Genomic DNA, 22,922 nt, shown 5'->3' with positions numbered 1-22,922 from the left:
ATTCAGCTATAGCATATACTAACAGGAGCCATTTCATAAGAGAACGGTCACCAGCTACTCTTGTGCTACTGTATATGAGAGCTATCAAAATCTCCCTGGTCTGAACATGAAACAGTACCATGTATGGATTTCCCCTGTTAAACAGAGGCTGTTTGTTCAGGAGAGCAACAACCATGGCAGTCCTCTGTGCTCGTATGATGAAAATGTCAGGATTAACAGGGTTTCGGTAGACTATCCATTCAGCCAAGCTTCCATTAGACTTAATTGATTTGTGCAGCAGAATCCTTGGGTGTCAGTACACTGTAGACACAGCCAGCACAGTACAATTGACTTGTACAACCCATGCTGGTTGCTAGCACTGGCAGCTCTCCAAAAAGCATGTGATGAATGGGAAAAGAGGTAGGTTAATCACTCAAATGTTACACCATTTGTTTTCAACAAATCTGGTCAAATACCAGTTCCTTGTTTATTTCAGTTTCAATTGTCACAAAGCCATACGGGTGATTTACAGTTACAATATTTCAGATGACATGTATTAATACAGTGTCATCACCACATCTTCGCACTAAGGAACAAAAACAGACCACATCGCAATGAAAGAGGAAATCTCAAAACCGCTGTGATTTCATGTCACGGATGTCTTGTAGCCCAAAATGGGCTAGGTCGAATGTCTCACAGTGTACCAGCAGGCAAAAGAGAATATACAGAAAATTCTAATTAGTATAGCTGCAACCAAATGTTGTTCATTGTCTTACTGTATGGTCCCCCAGTACACAAATCCTCAGTATGGGAGTTGTATTAAGCTTTCTTTGAAGACAATTAAAGAAGGAAATGTTAGTCACTCTCTTTAGTCCAGGCTACACCCAATTTGGACTCTTGGTTGGCATGTAGGCTATCAGTTTGTCCTCCATGTCCTTAGCACCCAGTTTATTTATACTGTATCGGTCATTGATTTTAACTACATTTTGTAAATCTCTAAATATAGCTGAAGCTTGCTAATAGACTTTCAGCCATCTGACCCATGTCAATGAGTGATAAATCCTAGCAACAACAGACACACTGGGAGGGAAGTGAGAGGAGTTGACTTTAAATCAATAGAAAACCTTACATGATAAAATGACAATTACAATCTTTTGGCACAAGACAACAACCTCTGTGTTTATGGTATTGAAATGAAAGTGGACTAAAGAAATCCCTACCAACAAATTTCAATGTGCTCTGTGGCAATATTTAGAAATGTGGGGCGGACTCCAATTTCTCAAATGCTCGGTGATAATAAAAATTGAGGCTAGTATAAAATTACAGAAACTCTGGCCTAAATGCCATATAAAAATGCAGATGAGAATATTGTAAACAAATCTCTTTGCACCTTGAATACAACTGTTTAATATTTAAAGTAGCTAGACAACCACACTAAGGCTGTGCTAAAATAAGAACAAGGTTATTTATACTGAACAAAAACTAAATATATCAGTCCATGTCAATATAAAAAAGCAACTGCTGCCTTCAAAATGCCTATTTCCTCAAGAATGACAGCAAAAAATAAATCACCTGCAATGTAATCGTTCACAATTGGACAAAGACATTTTGTGCATGTGAGGTTGTCTCATGAATGACCACAAAATTCTAAACTTCTGTTGATCACAGTGACCACTTTCTCCTACTATCCTAAAACGAATCACACTTCTCATGCTTTGGAAGGTTTAAATAGACTACTGCACGCTGAATTACCCCATATTCAATCATGTGTAATCAATAGCAGAACATACAAATACGAGAGTAAGGTGTAGATCACTCAATTTACTGGCTATTTGGGATAGAGCAGATGGTACAGTATGTTTTGCTAGTGAAATTGAAGATGAACTATTCATCCAGTAACACTTGTTTTCTTTATCACTGTCTATTAAAATGTTCATTAAAAGGCACAAGGTAAGTGGATTGCAAACTACACTACAAAAGCGGTTACTGTCCAGCAGAGCTAAAAGGTTAAATGTATTTACACACTTAAAGTACAACATGGAGACACAGATTGCAATTCTTAATAACTGACAACATGGATCTCTTCTGTGATATGTCTAATTACTCATTTTCACACCTTACACAGCTTAAGCCAAATGTAATATTGCATATTAACCCATCTTTAAAAACATGAGCCATACCTGTTTAGCCTTTGGGAATTCCTTAAATGCTGTCTGAACCAATCTTATTGTAGAATGGACTATAAAAGAAGGATGACACTACCAAGCTTCTGGCTTTACAAAAAGCCTGGTAGCAACCTAGAACCACAGAGCTCCTGAATGGCCCATGCCACGTTTTTGGAAAGAAGTTGCTGGGGACTTAACATCTATTACTCAACGAGATATTGTGAATTGGTCAGCCAGTTATGCCTGTTAATTTAAATAGAATTGTCTAAAACAGGATGGGCAACTTTTATGAAGTTAATTTAAGTTTTAGAGTTAATTTCCTCCAATTAAACACATTTTTGCCATGGGGTGTAGAGAAAACATTGCAGGTTTAAAACAAGTTGGGGGCAGAGAGATTTAGCAGTTTTATAACTAGTTTCATACAATTCTACACATCTGGTCAGGGGGATTTTTTGTGTGCAGTTTAACAGCTAATGTCCTGCAATTCTACACATTTTGCCATAAGGTGGAGAGAAATGTTTGCAGTTTTTAATATGATGTCAGAGTGACTAACAAAATCAATGGGGGGCCCCCAGTTGGTAATTCGATCAGGATTACTAGAAGTTTAGATAGCTGGCCGGTAGACTAATTTACCAATCTAAAAATATTTAGCTGACATGGGTTCATTTAGTGACTGCCAGTGACTGACGTAAGAGAAAAACTGCTGATGCACAACCACATTTTGAAATTGCACCTTGTGTATTCTACCTCTCAAAAGTAAGTTGAGACCCCACAGAGCAAAATAATAATATGTAGGCCTGTGGAATTGATCCTACACAAGGTTTTGATATCCCCTGGTGTAAAACGAGTGATATCCCCAAAGTTGAGCATTGCGAGACCTTAGAATTATAGGCTTTGAACGTACAGTACCAGTCAAAAGTTTGGACACACCTACTAATTTCTTTATTTTTGCTATTTTCTACATTGTTAAATAATACTATGAAATAACACATATGGAATCGTGTAGTAACCAAAAAAGTGTTAATCAAATCAAAATGTATTTTATGTTTGAGATTCTTCAAAGTAGCCACCCTTTGCCTTGATGACAGCTTTGCACACTCTTGGCATTCTCTCAACCAGTTTCATCAGGAAGTCACCTGGAATGCATTTCAATTAACCTGCCTTGTTAAAAGTTAAGTTGTGGAATTTCTTTCCTTAATGAGTTTGAGCCAATCAGTTGTGTTGTGACATGGTATGGGTGGTATACAGAAGATAGCCCTATTTGGTAAAAGACCAAGTCCATATTATGGCAAGAACAGCTCAAATAAGCAAAGAGAAACGACAGTCTATCATTACTTTAAGACATGAAGGTCAGTCAATACGGAAAACGTCAAAAACCATCAAGAGCTATGATGAAACTGGCTCGCATGAGGACCGCCACAGGAAAGGAAGAACCAGAGTCACCTCTGCTGCAGAAGATAAGTTCATTAGAGTTAACTGCACCTCAGATTGCAGCTGAAATAATTGCTTCCCAGAGTTCAAGTAACAGACATGTCAACTTAAACTGTTCAGAGGACACTGCGTGAATCAGGCCTTCATGGTCTAATTGTCGCAAAGAAACCACTACTAAAGGACATGAATAATAAGAAGAGACTTGCTTGGGCCAAGAAACACGAGCAATGGACATTAGACCGGTGGAAATCTGTCCTTTGGTCTGATGATTCCAAATCTGAGATTTTTGGTTCCAACCACCGTGTTGTTGTGAGACGCAGAGTAGGTGAACGAATGATATCCGCATGTGTGGTTCTCACCGTGAAGCATGGAGGAGGTGTGATGGTGCTTTGCTAGAGACACTGTCAGTGATTTATATAGAATTCAAGGCACGCTTAACTAGCATGGCTACCACAGCATTCTGCAGCGATACGCCATCCCATCTGGTTTCCACTTCCATTTGTTTTACAACAAGACAATGACCAAGGAGTGTGATGGAGTGCTGCATCAGATAACCTGCCCTCCACAATCACCCAACCTCATCCCAATTGAGATGGTTTGGGATGAGTTGGACCGCAGAGTGAAGGAAAAGCAGCCAACAAGTGCTCAGCATATGTTGGAACTCCTTCAAGACTGTTGGAAAAGCATTCCTCATGAAGCTGGTTGAGAGAATGCCAAGAGTGTGCAAAGCTGTCATCAAGGCAAAGGGTGGCTACTTTGAAGAATATAAAATATATTTTTTGGTTACTACATTATTCCATATGTGTTATTTCATAGTTTTGATGTCTTCACTATTATTCTACAATGTAGAATATAATAAAAATAAAGAAAACCCCTAGAATGAGTAGGTGACCAAACTTTTGACTAGTACTGTACATTTAGTCAATAACCAGTTATTGACATGGCCAAGCTCTGTACAGTATACCACACATTTGTTGAATGCAAAATAAATTGCTTACAAAGTACAAACCTATTTGGAAAACTGAACACAAAAGCCCCATTCCCCAGAACAAACCTTTTGTCAGACAGAACCCTACCATTCTAAGATCTTGTTTTGCAGGATGATTTTATGAAGTGAAATCCTCCTCACACTCGAATCTGATATCCATTCATGTCTGGAGGTGGCTTCGGATCAAGAACTTTCTTCTCTCCAGATGGACTGTAAACCCCAAAAAAATATATATGATTTCTCATGACACAGATTAAAACTGAGAGATTACTGTTCAGAGATTCCTCTTGAACTACACCATCATAGGATATATAGCCTCTAGTGCTTGTTCAGATCAGTGCAGGGCCATCTCCACTCCAGCTAGCATCTTGTTTATTGACCTAATGAGTATTTACTGTGCTGTCGGAGAGACTATATTGAGACTAAGCAGCTCCTGATATCTGACTACATTGCACAATCAGCATTACCGTCTCTCGATGCGGCTGTTCCTGCGCATGGGGCTGCCTGGGTTACGGAGGGGCGAGCCCATGTTACTCTTCCTGTCTTTGGTGGGTGAAGGGGGCGCAGCCTTCCCAATCTGAAAGACAATCACACAGTTCTGTTTACCTCACAGTAACAACAAGGGGCAACACAAACGAGAGGTACAAATGCTTACAAGTTGAGTTCTGGTCATATCCACTGTGTAGACTAAAGAGAAGTGCAGTTCTCCAATTACTAAACGTTTATGTCTTTTAAAATTCAGCACACCATTTATGCAGAGTAGGAAGGAAACTGTTCCAAACACATGCGTATAGACACACGCACACACCGATCATCAGCTTTCAATTACTTAGAGTAGTACTAAGGTGAGCACCTCAATGAGAGGCCCAAATGTGCTTAAGGAGGCACAGTTTTGACAGTGATGACGGTAAAATCGTCCCCATCTTTAATGTGATTGTGGCCATTGGTTGAGAGCCCTCGCTATAAAAGATCAGCCATTAATTGATTGAGGCAGCCATGCGTGACTCACAATGGAGCAGGGAAATGCCATCACATTAGATATTATTATTCACAGGGCCCTGCGTTAAGGCTCCTTTCATTACTGTTTGGGATGATAGCCCATGAGAGGTCATCATTTGAGGATGATAGCTCCTGAATTCGCAGGTCAACTCCATATCATCATGCATGACAGGTCAAAAGGAGGTCAGAAACTCAGTGATTAAGGGCTTTCCATCTGCTCAGGATGGATTCACATTCAACGAGCCCCTTGTGCTTCCCCCTCATCAGATCTAATGTAGCTCACCTGCATCCCAATTTAATTTGACACTAATCTAAATTCAGTGCTGGTACAGTGATAGGCTGCAGACTAATTCACTCCCAGTTGGATCCAGTGGTGTAAAGTACTTAAGTAATAATACTTTAAAGTACTACTTAAGTAGTTTTTTTATTTACAGTATATATCTGGACTTTACTATTTATATTTGACAACTTTGACTTCACTACATTCCTAAAGAAAATTATGTACTTTTTACTCCATACGTTTTCCCTGACACCCAAAAGTACTCGTTACATTTTGTATTCGTTTAGCAGGACAGGAAATTTGTCTAATTCACACACTTATCAAGAAAACATCCCTGGTCATCCCTACTGTCTCTGATCTGGTGGACTAAACACATGCTTTGTTTGTAAATTATGTCTGAGTTTTGGAGCGTGCCCCTGGCTATCCGTAAATTTTAAAAACAAGAAAATGGTGCCGTCTGGTTTGCATAATATAAGATATTTGAAATTATTTATACTTTTACTTCTGATACTTAAGTATATTTTAGCTGTTACATTGACTTTTGATACTTAAGTATATTTAAAACCAAATACCTTTAGACTTTTACTCTAGTAGTATTTTACTGGGTGACTTTTACTTGAGTCATTTTCTATTACGGTATCTTTACTTTTACTCAAGTATGACAGTTAGGTACTTTTTCCACCACTGGTTGGATCTAATGCAATCACTAGAATTGTCTAATAAAGGAAGCTGACTGGTTTGGTTCATGGACATTTTCCATCTCAGTCCCCAGGATCCTTCCTGGATGTGTGAACATGTCCTGCTTTAGCGCTGTACATGCCATCACTACACTCTAACAGATGATCTCTGTATCCCTGGTCCTTTACCTTCAGCCTCATGTCCCGGGTGTGTCTCTCCAGCTCTCTCCGCAGCTCCTCCTTGGTCAGTTTGTCCACGTCTATTATGGAGTGTTTCCAGTCTATCTGTTCCACACTGTGGGGGTCATGGGACACATACTGACCAATCTTCACCTTCCTCAAGGTGTGCCAGTAGCCCCTGTAGGCCCCCTCAAACTCCTGCACCAGGTCAGCTAGCGTGCGGAACTCCAGGGGTTTGAACATGAGGTCCTCCCGCCGGCTGATGCCCAGTGCCCCGAAGCGGCCACCGCTGTGTACCCCCAGCACGATGTGGCAAAAGTGGTTCCCTGAGAACTGCGTCTTAAAGCTGAGGGGGAAGCGCTCCACACCCGGCATGCTGTTGCTGAGGTAACTGGGACAGGCAAGGTCAAGGAAATGGAAACCCCTATTATAACTTACCTGTTTGTATGCTCACACTGGAGTGCTCCTTTACAGGGTAACATAGACAACAGTTTTCAAGCTCCAATGATCTGTTTTTTAAACAAGAAGACATTAGTCACATAGAGTAGTCTCAGACTGTAAGCACACAAGTCAGTTCTAATCACATAATACTTGGATGCCCTGGTTGTGCCCATAAAGCTTTGTCTTATCTAAATCCCTGTTACCACACTGTTTGGGGCATCACTCTGGGCTATTTTTAGTTTCCCATAAACACTCAGTTGGAAAACAACATTTCCAGGTCATCATTTATCCTCACCCCATTCCTAAGTCTCCAAAATTTGACAAAAAAATGATGTGCAGGTAAAAACACGGGCATAAGAAGCTCATTACAATTTCCACGTGCTGTCGCTGTGACCCATGGAATACCTAAGCTAATTAAAGGAAAGGATACATTCCAAGGATCACTGCCTCCAGACACTTGATTGGTAGTGACTCCCGGATCATCTCCTTGGCGATGTCCATCAACCTACACAGAATTTGAGGGTTAGAATACACCCGAAGGAAAAGGCAACAAAATAGTCGACACTAAAGGTAATAATTCTAAACATGGATTCTAAATGGCCTGAAGGACATTTGAACATATTACAGGACATTTGTATGCATGCAAAGAGAAAATGATTACCTCCTTTAGGCGAAACTATTGATTACTAAAAAGATCTCAAAGCTTAGAAAACTGGCATTTTGAAAATCATTGAAATAAAATCGTCTGGTGCTAAAAGTCACAAACTGAGTGGATGAGCAAGCAAAATGTACTAGAAGCTCCTGCCCGGGAAACAGATCCTATTAGGCTATGATAACAGTTCCTGTCCCCTCAGCCCTGGGGTGCAACAGACATCCAGTTCCTTCAGCTTCTGTCATGATCAGCACAACTAGAAAGCAATTTATTTATTTATTTTACCGTTATTTTACCAGGTAAGTTGACTGAGAACACGTTCTCATTTGCAGCAACGACCTGGGGAATAGTTACAGGGGAGAGGAGGGGGATGAATGAGCCAATTGTAAACTGGGGATTATTGGGTGACCATGATGGTTTGAGGGCCAGATTGGGAATTTAGCCAGGACACCGGGGTTAACACCCCTACTCTTACGACAAGTGCCATGGGATCTTTAATGACCTCAGAGAGTCAGGACACCCGTTTAACGTCCCATCCGAAAGACGGCACCCTACACAGGGCAGTGTCCCCAATCACTGCCCTGGGGAATTGGGATATTTTTTTTTTAGACCAGAGGAAAGAGTGCCTCCTACTGGCCCTCCAACACCACTTCCAGCAGCATCTGGTCTCCCATCCAGGGACTGACCAGGACCAACCCTGCATAGCTTCAGAAGCAAGCCAGCAGTGGTATGCAGGGTGGTATGCTGCTGGTGGTAAACATCCTCAGCTGCTTCTTCTGTTTGCTGCCTCTGTGGCCTCTCTGCAGCTCCAGGAAAAGCTATTTCGTCAAACCCTGAGATTCTCTCTGGCGGACAACAGTCATGTCACTTACACTGTCTGACATTTACAAACCATTAGGATCATCAAAGAGCTAAGCTAAAACGAAATGTTAGGAAACATTAATTGGATAGAAGAAACTGTGCTTACGCAGTAAGAGGCCTGCTCTTCTTGATTTCAAAAAACTGTGTTCCTGTGTGATTGTACCTGTAGGATATTGTTAAGTACAAAGAATGCAGAGGGAGTGAAACAACATGGAACTGTTCAAACACAACTAAACATTTTCTAATGGGGAATAAAACCATGTTAAGTGATTTCTGATATTCATAGTTCCTCGTTTGTGAATTATGGATGAGCTTCTTGAGCTGAGAAGTGCTAATGTTTATGCTTAAAATAGATTATAGCCTAAACATGGCCTACATTCTGAGATGTTGTGACATAAATTGATATTGTCCTAAAAAGACGGAGTCAAACAAGTATGAAGTACATATGAACTATTTTACTGGTCATTCACCACCATAATACTTCTTCAGTACATCTACTGTGTGTGGCCCAGTTTCCATAGCATGGAATCAGCTCGTGCCTATGTCTATGAATTATGTATGAAGCTTAAAGCAATACATAATACAGTGCATGGCTAACACATATTTCAGAAGACCTATCTTGAATTCCAACCCAGAGCATAGTGTGCTTGCATCATGCATGGAATTTAGAATCTTTACACATTCATGTTTGATCAACCTAATGTATATTTTGTTGACATATCTGGATATGTCCTAGACTGTTCAGCCCACCCTGTCAATCATAAAAACTGACCATGACCAACAACTTCACCTTGAGGTCCAATGAATAGTCATAGCTTTATCTCGGCTACCTGGGCTATCATTGGTTCAGAGCTTGGCAATAGTGACAAGCAGTTCTACCATTCCAGGCAAAGGATACTGCAAATCCCTGATGTATTTCTGTATGGCTTCTAGGCGCTGTGGGATACTGGTGGTTGGCTGGTATGTAGGCACACTCAGTGTTGGAATCTATGGGGGAGAGGCAGAGCACAACCAGAGGCATTAGCATCACACAATCCCTATATTTATAGAGTTGGAGAATGTCCACTTGTTTAACCTAACAACCATGTTTTTTAAAAACTTTTAACCCATGGTCATTATCTTAATTGTTCCCAATGGCGAGTCTATGGTTGGCAGGTAGCCTAACGGTTAAGTGTGATGAGGTTTAACTGATAGGTTGCTGATTCAAATCACCAAGCCAACTAGGTGAAACATCTGTTAATGTGCCCTTGAGCAAGGCATGTAACCCTAATTGAGCCTGTAAGTCGTTCTGGATAGGAGTGTCGGGTAAAATGTCTCAAAATGCGTACATTAATTGAATTCCTCATAAGCACAGAGGGAGCATTTATCCTCTTCTGGACCAAACAGCATCAGTAAATCTAGTGGCATGTTTATCTGCATGGTCTGTAATGTATATTTTGACAGCTTTATCCACTTGGTTTTGGTCCGAAAATAATGTAATTTTGTATAATGAAATTCTTAACTGGAATGTGCAGTCGGAGACACACTTAGTATACTTAACGAAAACAAACAACCCATCATTGACAATAGTCAGTGGATGTCTTCAAGCATACAGTGCATTCGGAAAGTATTCAGACCCCTTGACTTTTTCCACATTTTGTTACGTTACGGGCTTAATTTAAAATGGATTAAATTGTTTTTTTCGTTGTCAATCTATACACAATACCCCATAATGACAAAGCAAGAACAGGTTTTTAGAATAAAAAAAATGAAATATTACATTTACATACATTTTCAGACCCTTTACTTAGTACTTTGTTAAAGCGATTACAGCCTCGCGTCTACTTGGGTATGACGCTACAATTTTGGCACACCTGTACTTGGGGAGTTTCTCCCATTCTTCTTTGCAGATCCTTTCAAACTCTGTTAGGTTGGATGGGGAGCGTTGCGGCACATCTATTTTCAGGTCTCTCCAGAGATGTTTGATCGGGTTCAAGTCCAGGCTCTGGCTGGGCCAGTCAAGGACATTCAGAGACTTGTCCCAAGGCCATTCCAGCATTGTCTTGGCTGTGTGCTTAGAGTCATTGTCCTTTTGGAAGGTTTACCTTCGCCCCAGTCTGAGGTCCTGAGCACTCTGGAGCAGATTTTCATCAAGGATCTCTTTGTACTTTGCTCCATTCATCTTTCCCTCGATCCTGACTAGTCTCCCAGTCCCTGCTGCTGAAAAACATACCCACTGCATGATGCTGCCACCACCATGCTTCACCGTAGGGATGGTGCCAGGTTTCCTCCAGACGTGATGCTTGGCATTCAGGCCAAGGAGTTCAATCTTGTTTCTCATGGTCTGAGAGTCCTTTAGGTGCCTTTTGGCAAAGTCCAAGCAGGCGGTTGTGTATTTTACTGAGGAGTGGCTTCCGTCTGGCCACTCTACCATAAAGGCCTGATTGGTCGAGTGCTGCAGAGATGGTTGTCCTTCTGGAAGGTTCTCCCATCTCCACAGTGGAACTCTGTCAGAGCGACCATCGGGTTCTTGATCACCTCCCTGACACAATCCTGTCTCGGAGCTCGACAGACAATTCATTTGACCTCATGGCTTGGTTTTTGCTCTGACATGCACTGTCAACTGTGAGACCTTATATAGACAGGTCTGTGGCTTTCCAAATCATGTCCAATCAATTGAATTTACCACAGGTGGACTCTAATCAAGTTTTAGAAACATCTCAAGGATGATCAATGGAAACAGGATGCACCTGAGCTCAATTTTGTGTCTCATAGAAAAGGGTCTGAATATTTATGTAAATAAGGTATTTCAGTTTAATTTTTATATATTTTCTAAAATGTCTAAAAACCTGTTTTTGCTTAGTCATTATGGGATATTGTGTGTCGCTTGATGAGGAAATGTTTTTATTTAATCCATTTAGAATAATGCTGGAACAAAATGTGGAAAAAGGGAAGGGGTCTGAATACTTTCCAAATGCACTGTATAGTCAATTAACATTCTATTCATATGGTTGATTTACTGAATGTATTATATACAGGTGAGGAAAAGGCATGGACAGCTCAACTGGATTCTGCATGCCTGTATGTTGCGTGACAGAAAGATGAGAAGTGCTCCTCCAGAATATGTAGCGTTTAAATAACTGGTGTACATTTAGAAGGGTCATAACTGAATCACTCAGTTACCATCATTCTGCATAATCAACTATTCACTCTATTGTCAGTAAGTGTGAATTTGATGAAGTTCATGTAGCATAATATACTAAGCCCATGCTATTGGAAAATATATCCTCCTGAACCATTTACTGTATGTTTATCTCAATCTTGAATGATGGTTTATTACTGGATATTACTGGAACAGTGTCTAGGCCTATACTTCTGGGGGGGGGGGGGCTATTGACAAAGACAGCGTATGAGTGCAGCCTGTAGAGTTCTCAACAGTCAGGCAGGGTGTCTAGCTAGGTCAGGACTTCACCTTCATCCTACCTTGGGCAGATCACTGGCTCCCCGGATGCGTGTCCCTATGGCCTCACCATTAGGGTGAATCCGGGCCACATGCCTCCACATCTGCTCCCAGGTCTCCTCATCCACCGGTAGGCCTCCCCTGTTCACAAAGAAGGGCACACCTCCATCCCGCAAGTCCTCTTCACCTTCATCCTCCTGCTCCTCATCTCTCTCCTCCACCCCCACACACCCCACTGTGGTCCTCAGCATCCCGCCACACAACGGACCCCAGTCCTGGAACCTGGCTGGCACAAATGGCTTACAGCCTCGCCCTTTAACTGTCAATCTGATTGCAGTTTTTCAGCAAGTAACACTCCCACAGCAGGTGAGAAACATGAGCAATTCATGACATGCTGGATATGTAGGACTTTGCAAAACTGCAGGCTGTAGCCTATTAGTCTCCCAATTCAAATACTGTGCCTCATGAACAAAATGGCACACAGATTTGAAAATATGTTCCATATGTTGTTACAATTGTCCACTTAAGTTGTCAGATGAGTTCAACTTCAAAAACATGAAATGCTTCCAAAATCAGAGATTAAAGGGAATTTTTGCTACATCAATAGTCATAATCACTATCTGATCAATATGGGTATTGGCACTTTAGAAAAATCACAATGATCTATAAGATGCAGATTAAGTCAAGTATATCACTGAAAAACATGAAACTACACAAAAATTATCAAAACTAGAAAAGGCGTGAATTGGCAGCCAACATTCAACACATTATACTAGGCCTACAACATCGAGGATAAATTCAGCACCTTGGAAATAATGAATACACACAATGCCTACAACATAACGGAAAAAATAGCAGTCTTCCAACAGGGTAGGCCACAACAAACTACTGTATTACAATGCACTAATACCCGGCACCGTTATCCCAGAGCGGTGATTCCGTCTATATCCAAAACGCCGGGAAAGATTCAATCTGACATTTCTTCGACACTCTGCTTAGCCGGTGGCGCATTTCAGTCTAGTCCATTTGACATTATATTCTTCTTGTCAGTCCAAGTCATTGTCCAGTTTGAACGCCCATGGCTTCACAGTAGCGAGTGCTGATCTCATGCCTGCTACAATATTGCGCCGCTCAGACACTCCCAGAACCCAGCAGCTGCGCATGCTCTATTTGACGGATTACATCTTCCACGACATGCACATTTCGTCTACTGTGGGTGGCGTCAGCCAAACTAAATTACTCCTCTATTACAGACAAATGATGAGCGGAAAATGCATTAGTCTATTGATAAATATACTGTGAACCGCAATGGCTTGCAGGTACTTGATATGCCAGCACAGTGGGCAGCTATTATATTAACATTTAACAGCACATATTGTATTGGCATCATTCTTGGATACTTTACATGCAGCAAAGCTCAATGGCTGTATAATAAATGCATTCTCCAAGTTATCAAAGCTCTAGGAGTACTATAGTAGAAAAACTGGAGACATTTTACTTCTCCCATTAATTTATTGCACTTTTATGGAACAAAAATTAGGTTTGGATTGGTAAAAAAACACAGCCAGAATAAGCTTGCAAAAAATATTATGTCATTCCTTTTTTCATAAAAAAAAAACAGCATGAACTCAAGTCCTTTGACAATATACAATAAGCAGGCAAACAAATCAAATCCTCCTCGACAGAAGCCACAGTCCAACTGGAATTTAAATTCTATGTCCATCCATTGAATGTTAAAATCTTGGAGCACCATAGTCATCAGGCACTTTCAATGTTGAACCTGTGAAGAAATATTGTTAGACATGGTTTAAAGATCATGGTATAAGGTATTTTATCTTGCTATACATTTTACTACTATACACCGAGTATACAAAACATTAAGAACACCTGCTCTTTCCATGACAGACTAACCAGATGAATCCAGGTGAACGCTATGATCCCTTATTGGTCACTTGATAAATCCAGTTCAAATCAGTGTAGATGAAGGGGGGGAGAAAGGTTAAAGAATGATTTTTAAGCCTTGAGACATGGATTGTGTATGTGTGTCATTCAGAGGGTGAACGGGAAAGACAAAATATTTAAGTGCCTTGGAATGGGGTATGGTAGTAGGTGCCAGGCGCACCGGTTTGTGTCAAAAACTGCAACGCTGCTGGGTTTTTCACACTCAAAAGTTTCCTGTGTATATCAAGAATGCTTCACCACCCAAAGGACATCAAGCCAACTTGACAACAGTGGGAAGCATTGGAGTCAACATGGGCCACCATCCCTGTGTAACGCTTTCGACACCTTGAAGAGTCCATGCGCAGACAAATTGAGGCTGTTCTAAAGGCAAAGGGTGGGGGGCATTGGTGCTCAATATTAGAAAGGTGTTGCTAATTATCCATTACTAGTGTTCAATGATTCATTGAACACTAGTAATTTATGTTAATTCTGACCTATGGTTGGAGATGTACATGATGGGTACTCCTGGGATCTTTCTGATTCTTCTCTTCGGGTCTCTGTCCACAGTTGCCAGGGTGTAGCACTTGTGCTGTGAAAGACAAACCATTTAATTGATGCTCTTCTCTGGTATAAAACCAGTGTTCTAATAACTAGAGGGTTCACCTGATATATACAGAACAAAAATATAAAACGCAACATGGACCAGATTCATATATGAACTGTAACTCAGTAAAATCTAAGGAAATCAGTCCATTGAAATAAATAAATTAGGCCCTAATCTATGGAATTCACATGACAGGGAATTACAGATATGCATCTGTTGGTCACAGATACCTTATAAAAAAGGTAGGGGCGTGGAGAAAAAAATACAGTCAGTATAACCACAATTTGCCTCATGGAAATCAGGCTGTTGATTGTGGCCTGTGGAATGTTGTCCCACTCCTCTTCAATGGCTGTGCGAAGTTGCTGGATATTGGCGGGAACTGGAACACGCTGTCGTACACGTCGATCCAAGCATCCCAAACGCGCTCAATGGGTGACATGTCTGGTGAGTATGCAGGACAGCTTCCATGAATTGTGTACAGATCCTCGCAACATGGGGCCGTGCATTATCATGTTGAAACATGTGGTGAAGGCAGCGGATGAATGACACGACAATGGGCCTCAGGATCTCGTCACAGTATCTCTGCATTAAAATTATCTGGTAACACCTCTGGTGGACACAGGATTCGAACAGACAGTGGCAAGTCAAATTCAAGAACTTAAGTACTTTTTCAAGCACTAATATTTATTTTCAAGGAACATCCCCCTCTTCAAAGGGGGAGACACTCTAGACCCAAACTGTTACAGACCTATATCCATCCTGCCCTGCCTTTATAAAGTCTTCGAAAGCCAAGTTAACAAACAGATCACGGACCATTTCTAATCCCACCGTACCTTCTCCACTATGCAAATCTGGTTTCTGAGCTGGTCATGGGTGCACCTCAGCCACGCTCAAGGTCCTAAACGATATCATAACCGCCATTGATAAAAGACAGTACTGTGCAGCCGTCTTCATCGACCTGGCCAAGGCTTTCGACTCTGGCAATCACCGCATTCTTATCGGCAGACTCAATAGCCTTGGTTTCTCAAATGACTGCCTCGCCTGGTTCACCAACTACTTCTCAGATAGAGTTGAGTGTGTCAAATTGGAGGGCCTGTTGTCCAGACCTCTGGCAGTCTCTATGGGGGTGTCACAGGGTTCAATTCTCGGGCCGACTCTTTTCTCTGTGTATATCAACGATGTCGCTCTTTCTGCGGGTGATTCTCTGATCCACATCTACGCAGACGACACCATTCGGTATACATCTGGCCTTTCTTTGGACACTGTTAACAAACCTCCAAACGAGCTGCAACGCCATACAACACTCTTTCCGTGGCCTCCAACTGCTCTTTAATGCTAATAAAACAAAATGCATGCTCTTCAACCGATCGCTGCCCGCACCTGCCTGCCCGACTAGCATCACTACTCTGGATGGTTCTGACTTAGAACATGTGAACAACTACAAAATACCTAGGTGTCTGGTTAGACTGTAAACTGTCCTGCCAGACTCACATTAAGCATCTCAAATCCAAAATTAAATCTAGAATCGGCTTCCTATATCGCAACAAAGCATCCTTCACTCATGCTGCCAAACATACCCTTGTAAAATTGACTATCCTACCGATCGTTGGCGATGTCATTTACAGAATAGTCTCCAACACTCTACTCAGCAAATTGGATTTAGTCTATCACAGTGCTATCCGTTTTATCACCAAAGCCCAATACACTACCCACCACTGCGACCTGTATGCTCTCGTTTGCTGGCCCTCGCTACATATTCGTCGCCAAACCCACTGGCTCCAGGTCATCTATAAGTCTTTGCTAGGTAAAGCACTGCCTTATCTCAGCTCACTGGTCACCATAGCAACACCCACCCGTAGCACACACACTCCAGCAGGTATATGTCACTGGTCATCCCCAAAGCCAACACCTCCTTTGGCCGCCTTTACTTCCAGTTCTCTGCTGCCAATGACCAGAACGAATTGCAAAAATCACTGAAGCTGGAGACTTATATCTCCCTCACTAACTTTAAGCATCAGCTGTCAGAGCAGCTTACGGATCACTGCACCTGTACACAGCTCATCTGTAAATAGCCCACCCAACTACCTCATCCCCATATTGTTATTTTTGTTGTTGTTGCTCTTTTGCACCCCAGTATCTCTATTTGCACATCTATCACTCGTGTTAATGCTAAATTGTAATTATTTCACCACTCTGGCCTATTTATTGCCCTACCTCCCTAATCTTACTACATTTGCACACACTGTACATTTTTCTATTGTGTTATTGACTGTACGTTTGTTTATCCCATGTGTAACTCTGTGTTGTTGTTTGTGTCACACTGCTTTGCTTTATCTTGGCCAGGTCGCAGTTGTAAATGAGAACGTGCTCTCAACTGGCCTACCTGGTAAAATCAAGGTGGAATAAAAATAAAATACATTTGTAATAGTTCCTATTATGCAATTGTTTCTAGTCGCCACCAGATGGCAGTAGATCTCCATAACTTACTATACATCACAACCTTAAACAGAACTTGTCACTACATACATGAGCGGTAAGTCAGTGGTATTGCAGTACTTCAATTTGTGTGACAAATTCAAGGACTTTAAGCACCTTGTACAAACCCTGTGGACATTCATGCAGTCAGCATGCCAATTGTATGCTCCCTCAAAACAAGAGACATCTGTGGCATTGTGTCGTGCGACAAAACTGCACATTTTAAAGTGGCCTTTTATTGTCCCCAGCACAAGGTGGATCTGTGTAATGATCATGCTGTTTAATCATCTTTTTAATAAGCCACACCTGTGAGGTGAATGATTACCTTGGGAAAGCATAAAGGCTCACTAACAAGGATTTAAACAAATTTGTGCACACAATTTGAGAGAAATAAGGTTTCTCAATATGGAACTTTTATTTCAGCTTATGAAACATGGGACCAACACGTTACACGTTGCGTTTATATATTTCATCAGTATAATATTATTGTCAATTTAGTACATTAAATGACATTACCTGTGTTACCCTTTAAACTAAACAGTCATCAGCGTAAGTTCCTTTGTGGTTGCATGGCAGTTGTTCGAACCAAGGATCCTTGGCTATCCTACAGAAACAGACAAATATTTATCTATCAAATACTTCCCCTATGGAACATCGATAATAACCCTCTAAACCAGTGGAAGTTGCTGAGGGGAGGACAGCTCATAATAATGGCTGGAACAGAGCAAACGGAATGGCATCAAACACATGGAAACCATGTGTTTTATGTTGTTGATACTCTTTCCACCTATTCCGCTCCAGCCATTACCACGTGCATGTCCTCCCCAATTAAGGTGCCACCAACCTCCTGTGCTCTGATCATGTGTTTATGTCTGAATGTCTAGATGTATCTGGGTGTTGGTCTTCACAACAGGCTAGTTACCTTAGAGAAACTGGGGATGAAGTATCGAGTAACTCTATCTCAGCCATTACACAGTCTGTGATGCATGGGATACCTTGATGATAATTTAAAATATACAGTTATTGCCTAATAGGGTTACATTAATTGAGTTTCAGCTGAATAAACTTTTCCAGATACTCACATTTGGCGTACAGGCAGTCCATCATTGACTGAACTATGTCGAGTTTAGCCTTGATGGAGAAGTTGACAAAATTGATGTCGACGAGGATGTGATAAGGGGGACAAAGCTGACTGTTGTACTGGAAGAACAGACATGATGCATATTTTGGCCTGCAGGTAGGAAAGGAATGTGTGAACACACAGTAAGAAGGTATCAACTTATAATCAATCATGTGTTCCCAATATATTGAATATCAGTTAAGAACTTTTGGTACATTTATATTTGTTTACTTAGATGTACTTACACTTATTTTTCCTTTATTTCTTAAGGATCGTTCTTTTTTTTCACCTGTACTTTGGTACGGTCTTTCTCTTTTCTAAAGAAACACAGTCATTACCACAGAAATTCAAACTGGAGAGATCATGATAGATAAGTTAGCTATGTCTTATTCAAAGTAGAGAAAGGAATGTGTGAACAATTAGTAAGCAAACTGGCAAGCTAGTTATTTCTGACAATTCATTCCAATTTGTTAGCTTGACAGTTAGTATATACAAAGTTGGCATGGTTTGTTAGTCAACATACGTTAGGTCGCTAAATGGTGTGTGTTATGATCCTGTGCAGAAAGTACAATAGACATTCATATTCGTGTTTACCGGCGGTAGTAACGTAGCTTGCTAGATAGCAACTCACATTCTCTGATCTTTCAAACATATCATTCTCTTCATTGAAGCAAACTAGTCTTCCGTTTCCCCTGAAATACACATATTGGAATAATACAGTCAGAACAAAAAAATAAACACAATAACGTAAACTACTAGTTAGCTACGGTTAATCGAGAAATGCACGTTACGTTAGCTCATGGTTAGCAAGTTACGTTCGTTAGTTAGTAGTAGCAGAGCAACACAAAGCATACGAACTCCCATCAACAACTACTGAAACACATGTTCAATCATTAAAACAGCTAAATCAAAAACCACTATATACACTGTATCATGTCATTATAATATGATTAGTTAAAGTACGATTTTACCATGATTTGTTATCCAACAGCGGACTTCTTGCATTTCGCTACTAGTATAGCCCTCGTGTAACTGTGTTTGTACGTCATCAACAATAGACGTTTGCTGCCTTGCACATTTTGACTTCCGATTGCTGCTGGCTAGCTAAATATGATAAATACACGCAAGGTATGATAAGTGTTATTGTTGAAATGAACGTTGTATTAGCTATGTAATGTATTTAAATTAATAGTTGGCGTAGCTATGCGTGAGGGGTGGATTATCACATTTGTTTTGAAACACTGAATTTGGCTTTGGAATACCACATTTCTATTTTGCGTTGACATTGACGGTTAACGTCGCTAGCTGGCATAGGCTAGCTATCAGCAACTAACGTTAGCTAGCTATCATGCACTTGTTTTGAAGGAATTGATGATGCGACATGTTATTTGTGTATCTAACTAACGTTAACTAAAATCATGTTGTAGTTAGCTATATATTCATCCTTCTAATGATGGTCGGTATTAGCTACGGCTCTCCATTTCTATACATGCATGGAGTAGCGAGATAACGACATAACTAGCTGCTGTTGTTCCATTAATTGGTCGCCTTACTTTGCCAACCAGCCCAGGTAACGTTAGCAGTACAAGTTAACCCCAAGAGCCAGTATCAAGGCATATTGATTACTGAAGCTATGCAGTATTGCTAAACCTTTCACCATTCCAGATGTGTAATTTCTCGTCAGATCTTTGGCAAACAGCACTCTGTGATATGCTGTCAAAAAACCTCCTTATTGATACAGCCTAGTATCCTAGACCTAGTTGTCATTCATAGGGGTCATATGTAAATCAATGCCGTATCATTTCAACCTTGATGAAGGCTTCCAAAGCGGGGCGGATGACAAATAGGTATCTTGTGGGGATGTTGTTTTTGTAGATAGTCTGAGTATGGGTGTTGCCACAATGCATTTAGTCTATGTTTTTATCACTATGGTCTTTGGTGGTCTTCAGTTCAGATTATGAGATTCAAGTAATGAGACCTTTTAGGACCCTTGCCAGTTCATGCATATTTAAGTCATCTGGATTACATGTCGTATCCCATCACCCAACACTCCTCCAGTGTGACACATTAATATTCATACATGTCTTCTTGGCTATGCTGGTACTGATTAGGGACAGTGTCTGAGTAGCTAGATGCGCATGATCACACGTTTTTCATTGTCTCAGTCATTGTTTAGGTTAATTCTTTTTGAACTGCCGGACTTATACCTGTTATGTTTTGTTGTTGCTCTAGGTCTTTCCAAGTGAAGAAGCTGGAGAAATTAAGATCATTTGATACTTTATCGTGCAATATTTTGGACCTGGCCCAGCCTTTGTGAGGAGCAGAGGAGTCTGAGTCCAGGCTGAAGATGGTCTGATGGACCACCGCTTTTTGCTGACCTTCCTCTTCTGCTCAGTCTCGTGGATTTTCTTCTGGGAAGTGTGCTGGAAGAAAGGCAAAGAAAGTCAGATCGAAGAATGGATTCAAGGCCACAGTCTCTCCGAATACAAACACTTACTTGAAGGTCAGTTGAGAAAATATACGCCACTCTTTGCGATGATCCAGTGTTTATGAATGGCATGGAACATCTTCAGTGGCAGTTTGGCATCTCTGAACTATTGCTGATGGGAAGGAGGCTAATTGAATTGCAGCCAAACACAGTAAATCTTAAATGATTTGCTCTGTAGTTAATGCACAGCATCCCAGGTCTTTTACAACAAGGGGAATTTATTCTCTTTGAATTTTCTCTTTCGTTGGAGTTTGCACAAATGTCTACCACAGTTAAAAGGGCGTTTTAACGAAGGTTAGGCCAATGGGTGAATTTCCTTCTCGACAGCTTATCTTCAGCCATTGGTGTAACTTTTTGTAGTGCCTGGGGTTGTTGTTTCAGTGATTTAGGGCCTTCTTGTTTGCAGGTAAGTGTATATTCTTGTGTTCGCCTCATTCTGGTAATGTTGAGGTGTATGTCTTTGTGACAAGGCTATAGACTAGAATAGATCCTCATACTGGCATGTTTACTCTGCTCTGGCTGATTTGTCTGCGTCTTTGTCTGTCTGTGTGTGTAGATGTGGAGACTCTGGAGGAGCTGAGCCTGAGTGTTCTGACTCGTCTGGAGGACGTGGTGAGAGAGAAGCGGCGCTGGAGGGACATCGCAGAGGCTCACATCCAGCTGCTGCGAGACTTTGCCTTCCAGGAGTGGCTTTGCTCTCAAAGCCTTGAGCACTACTATCATACGTAAGCATACCACCACCATGTTATTAGCACAGTACTACCTACCTCTCACCTGTCATGGGCAGATTCAAACTCATCACATAAACACAACTAACATTACTACACAATTCTGCACTTACATCTTACAGAATTCATTTCGTGAAACACTGAGGTATCTCTCTTTCTCTCTTTCACTGAGAGATAGGCTACATGAATGAGAATAACAACCATAGAACAGATACTGCTTTGTGTCAGCTTTTTTGTCCACTTGGGAGCAGACTCCCCATTCATGGCTGGCTGCGCTTGGTGACACTGAGCTCAGGAGGCTGCAGTGTTTGAGGGTCACTGCAGTAATGAGTGCTCTTAAGGGGCTGTTACACATACGATATAGTAGTCGATGTTCTGCAATCCTATAGATGTGGGGGTAGCTTTCAGTGGACTGAGTTGAACTGTAGTCAGACTGAGCCGATAGGCCTTTCTGTATAATAGTATAACCTTTACTTGTTTTATGTATTAATTAATAAATAAAGACAAATGTTTTCTATTTTCAGTTGTATCACATTCATATATTTTATTGTGATACATAGGTTAGTCATACAGAGGGGATTGTAAACTTGACTTCCTCTTTGCAGATTGTTCAGTACAGTATGAGCTCAGGTCTGTCTGAGCACTGGCTCTTTACCTAAAGTGATGAATTGTAAACATGAGCCGCTGGGTTATAGTGGTTATTACACTGTGTTTATTGTGGCTACAGCAGCTGTCAACCCTGGAAAGCTTTTGCTCCTTGAGTAGATTACAATGTACCATTTAATACATGTGTCATAGGAATACTAATCCATTTTCATCATGACTCACTACATACTACACTATGACTATCTGGCTTTCTGATGTTTATATAACTCTTGAAGAGGCAATCTGCAATTGCTACATCCATTTCTGGACATTTCAATTCATGATTAATTTGCATAGATTCTTGAAGAATATAACTTATAAATCCCTCATGAGCGTAGTAAAATGTTCTTACCCCATCAGAACCCAAAATATAAACTTGAAGGGCCTCCCGGGTGGCGCAGTGGTCTAGGGCACTGCTTCGCAGTGCTTGCTGCGCCACCAGTCTCTGGGTTCGCACCCAGGCTCTGTCGCAGCCGGCTGCGACCAGGAGGTCCGTGGGGCGACGCACAATTGGGCTAGCGTCGTCCGGGTTAGGGAGTGTTTGGCCGGTAGGGATATCCTTGTCTCATCGCGCTCCAGGGACTCCTGTGGCGGGCCGGGCGCAGTACGCGCTAACCAAGGGGGCCAGGTGCACGGTGTTTCCTCCGACACATTGGTGCGGCTGGCTTCCGGGTTGGAGGCGCGCTGTGTTAAGAAGCAGTGCGGCTTGGTTGGGTTGTGCTTCGGAGGACGCGTGGCTTTCGACCTTCGTCTCTCCCGAGCCCGTACGGGAGTTGTGGCGATGAGACAAGATAGTAATTACTAGCGATTGGATACCACGAAAATTGGG

At 41.4% G+C, this 22,922-nt stretch overlaps 2 protein-coding genes and 1 pseudogene across 3 annotated transcripts in view; 1 reads left to right on the top strand and 2 right to left on the bottom strand.

Moving 5' to 3' along the window:
• Positions 1-427: 427 nt before the first annotated feature.
• Positions 428-13,479, bottom strand: LOC129812878 (tubulinyl-Tyr carboxypeptidase 1-like). 2 transcript variants are annotated; one of them, XM_055864830.1, is made up of 7 exons: positions 12,116-13,479; positions 9,552-9,640; positions 8,760-8,816; positions 7,571-7,645; positions 6,709-7,090; positions 5,031-5,140; positions 428-4,773 (listed from the first exon to the last, which is right to left on the bottom strand). In XM_055864830.1, the coding sequence occupies exons 1-7, from the start codon at positions 12,341-12,343 to the stop codon at positions 4,701-4,703; spliced, it is 1,014 nt and encodes a 337-aa protein (XP_055720805.1). In that variant the 5' UTR covers positions 12,344-13,479; the 3' UTR covers positions 428-4,700. The 2 variants fall into 2 exon arrangements, with proteins under 2 accessions (XP_055720805.1, XP_055720806.1); XM_055864831.1 differs by having other exon boundaries at positions 12,163-12,253.
• Positions 13,480-13,584: 105 nt separating this feature from the next.
• Positions 13,585-19,233, bottom strand: LOC129812879 (rRNA-processing protein FCF1 homolog; annotated as a pseudogene).
• A 30-nt stretch (positions 19,234-19,263) lies between these two features.
• Positions 19,264-22,922, top strand: part of LOC129812877 (apoptosis-resistant E3 ubiquitin protein ligase 1-like) — a 47,444-nt gene continuing 43,785 nt past the window's right edge. Inside the window, exons 1-3 of the mRNA XM_055864827.1 lie at positions 19,264-19,360; positions 20,465-20,735; positions 21,277-21,445. Of these exons, the coding sequence (XP_055720802.1) occupies positions 20,588-20,735; positions 21,277-21,445 (317 nt within the window). The 5' untranslated portion in view covers positions 19,264-19,360; positions 20,465-20,587. The remainder of the gene's footprint in view (positions 19,361-20,464; positions 20,736-21,276; positions 21,446-22,922) is intronic.

Source organism: Salvelinus fontinalis, chromosome 16, assembly GCF_029448725.1.
Source record: "Salvelinus fontinalis isolate EN_2023a chromosome 16, ASM2944872v1, whole genome shotgun sequence".
In the NCBI taxonomy this organism is placed as follows: domain Eukaryota; kingdom Metazoa; phylum Chordata; class Actinopteri; order Salmoniformes; family Salmonidae; genus Salvelinus; species Salvelinus fontinalis.
The sequence above is the reverse complement of the archived record's forward strand: the minus strand, read 5'-3'. Positions and strand labels throughout refer to the sequence as shown.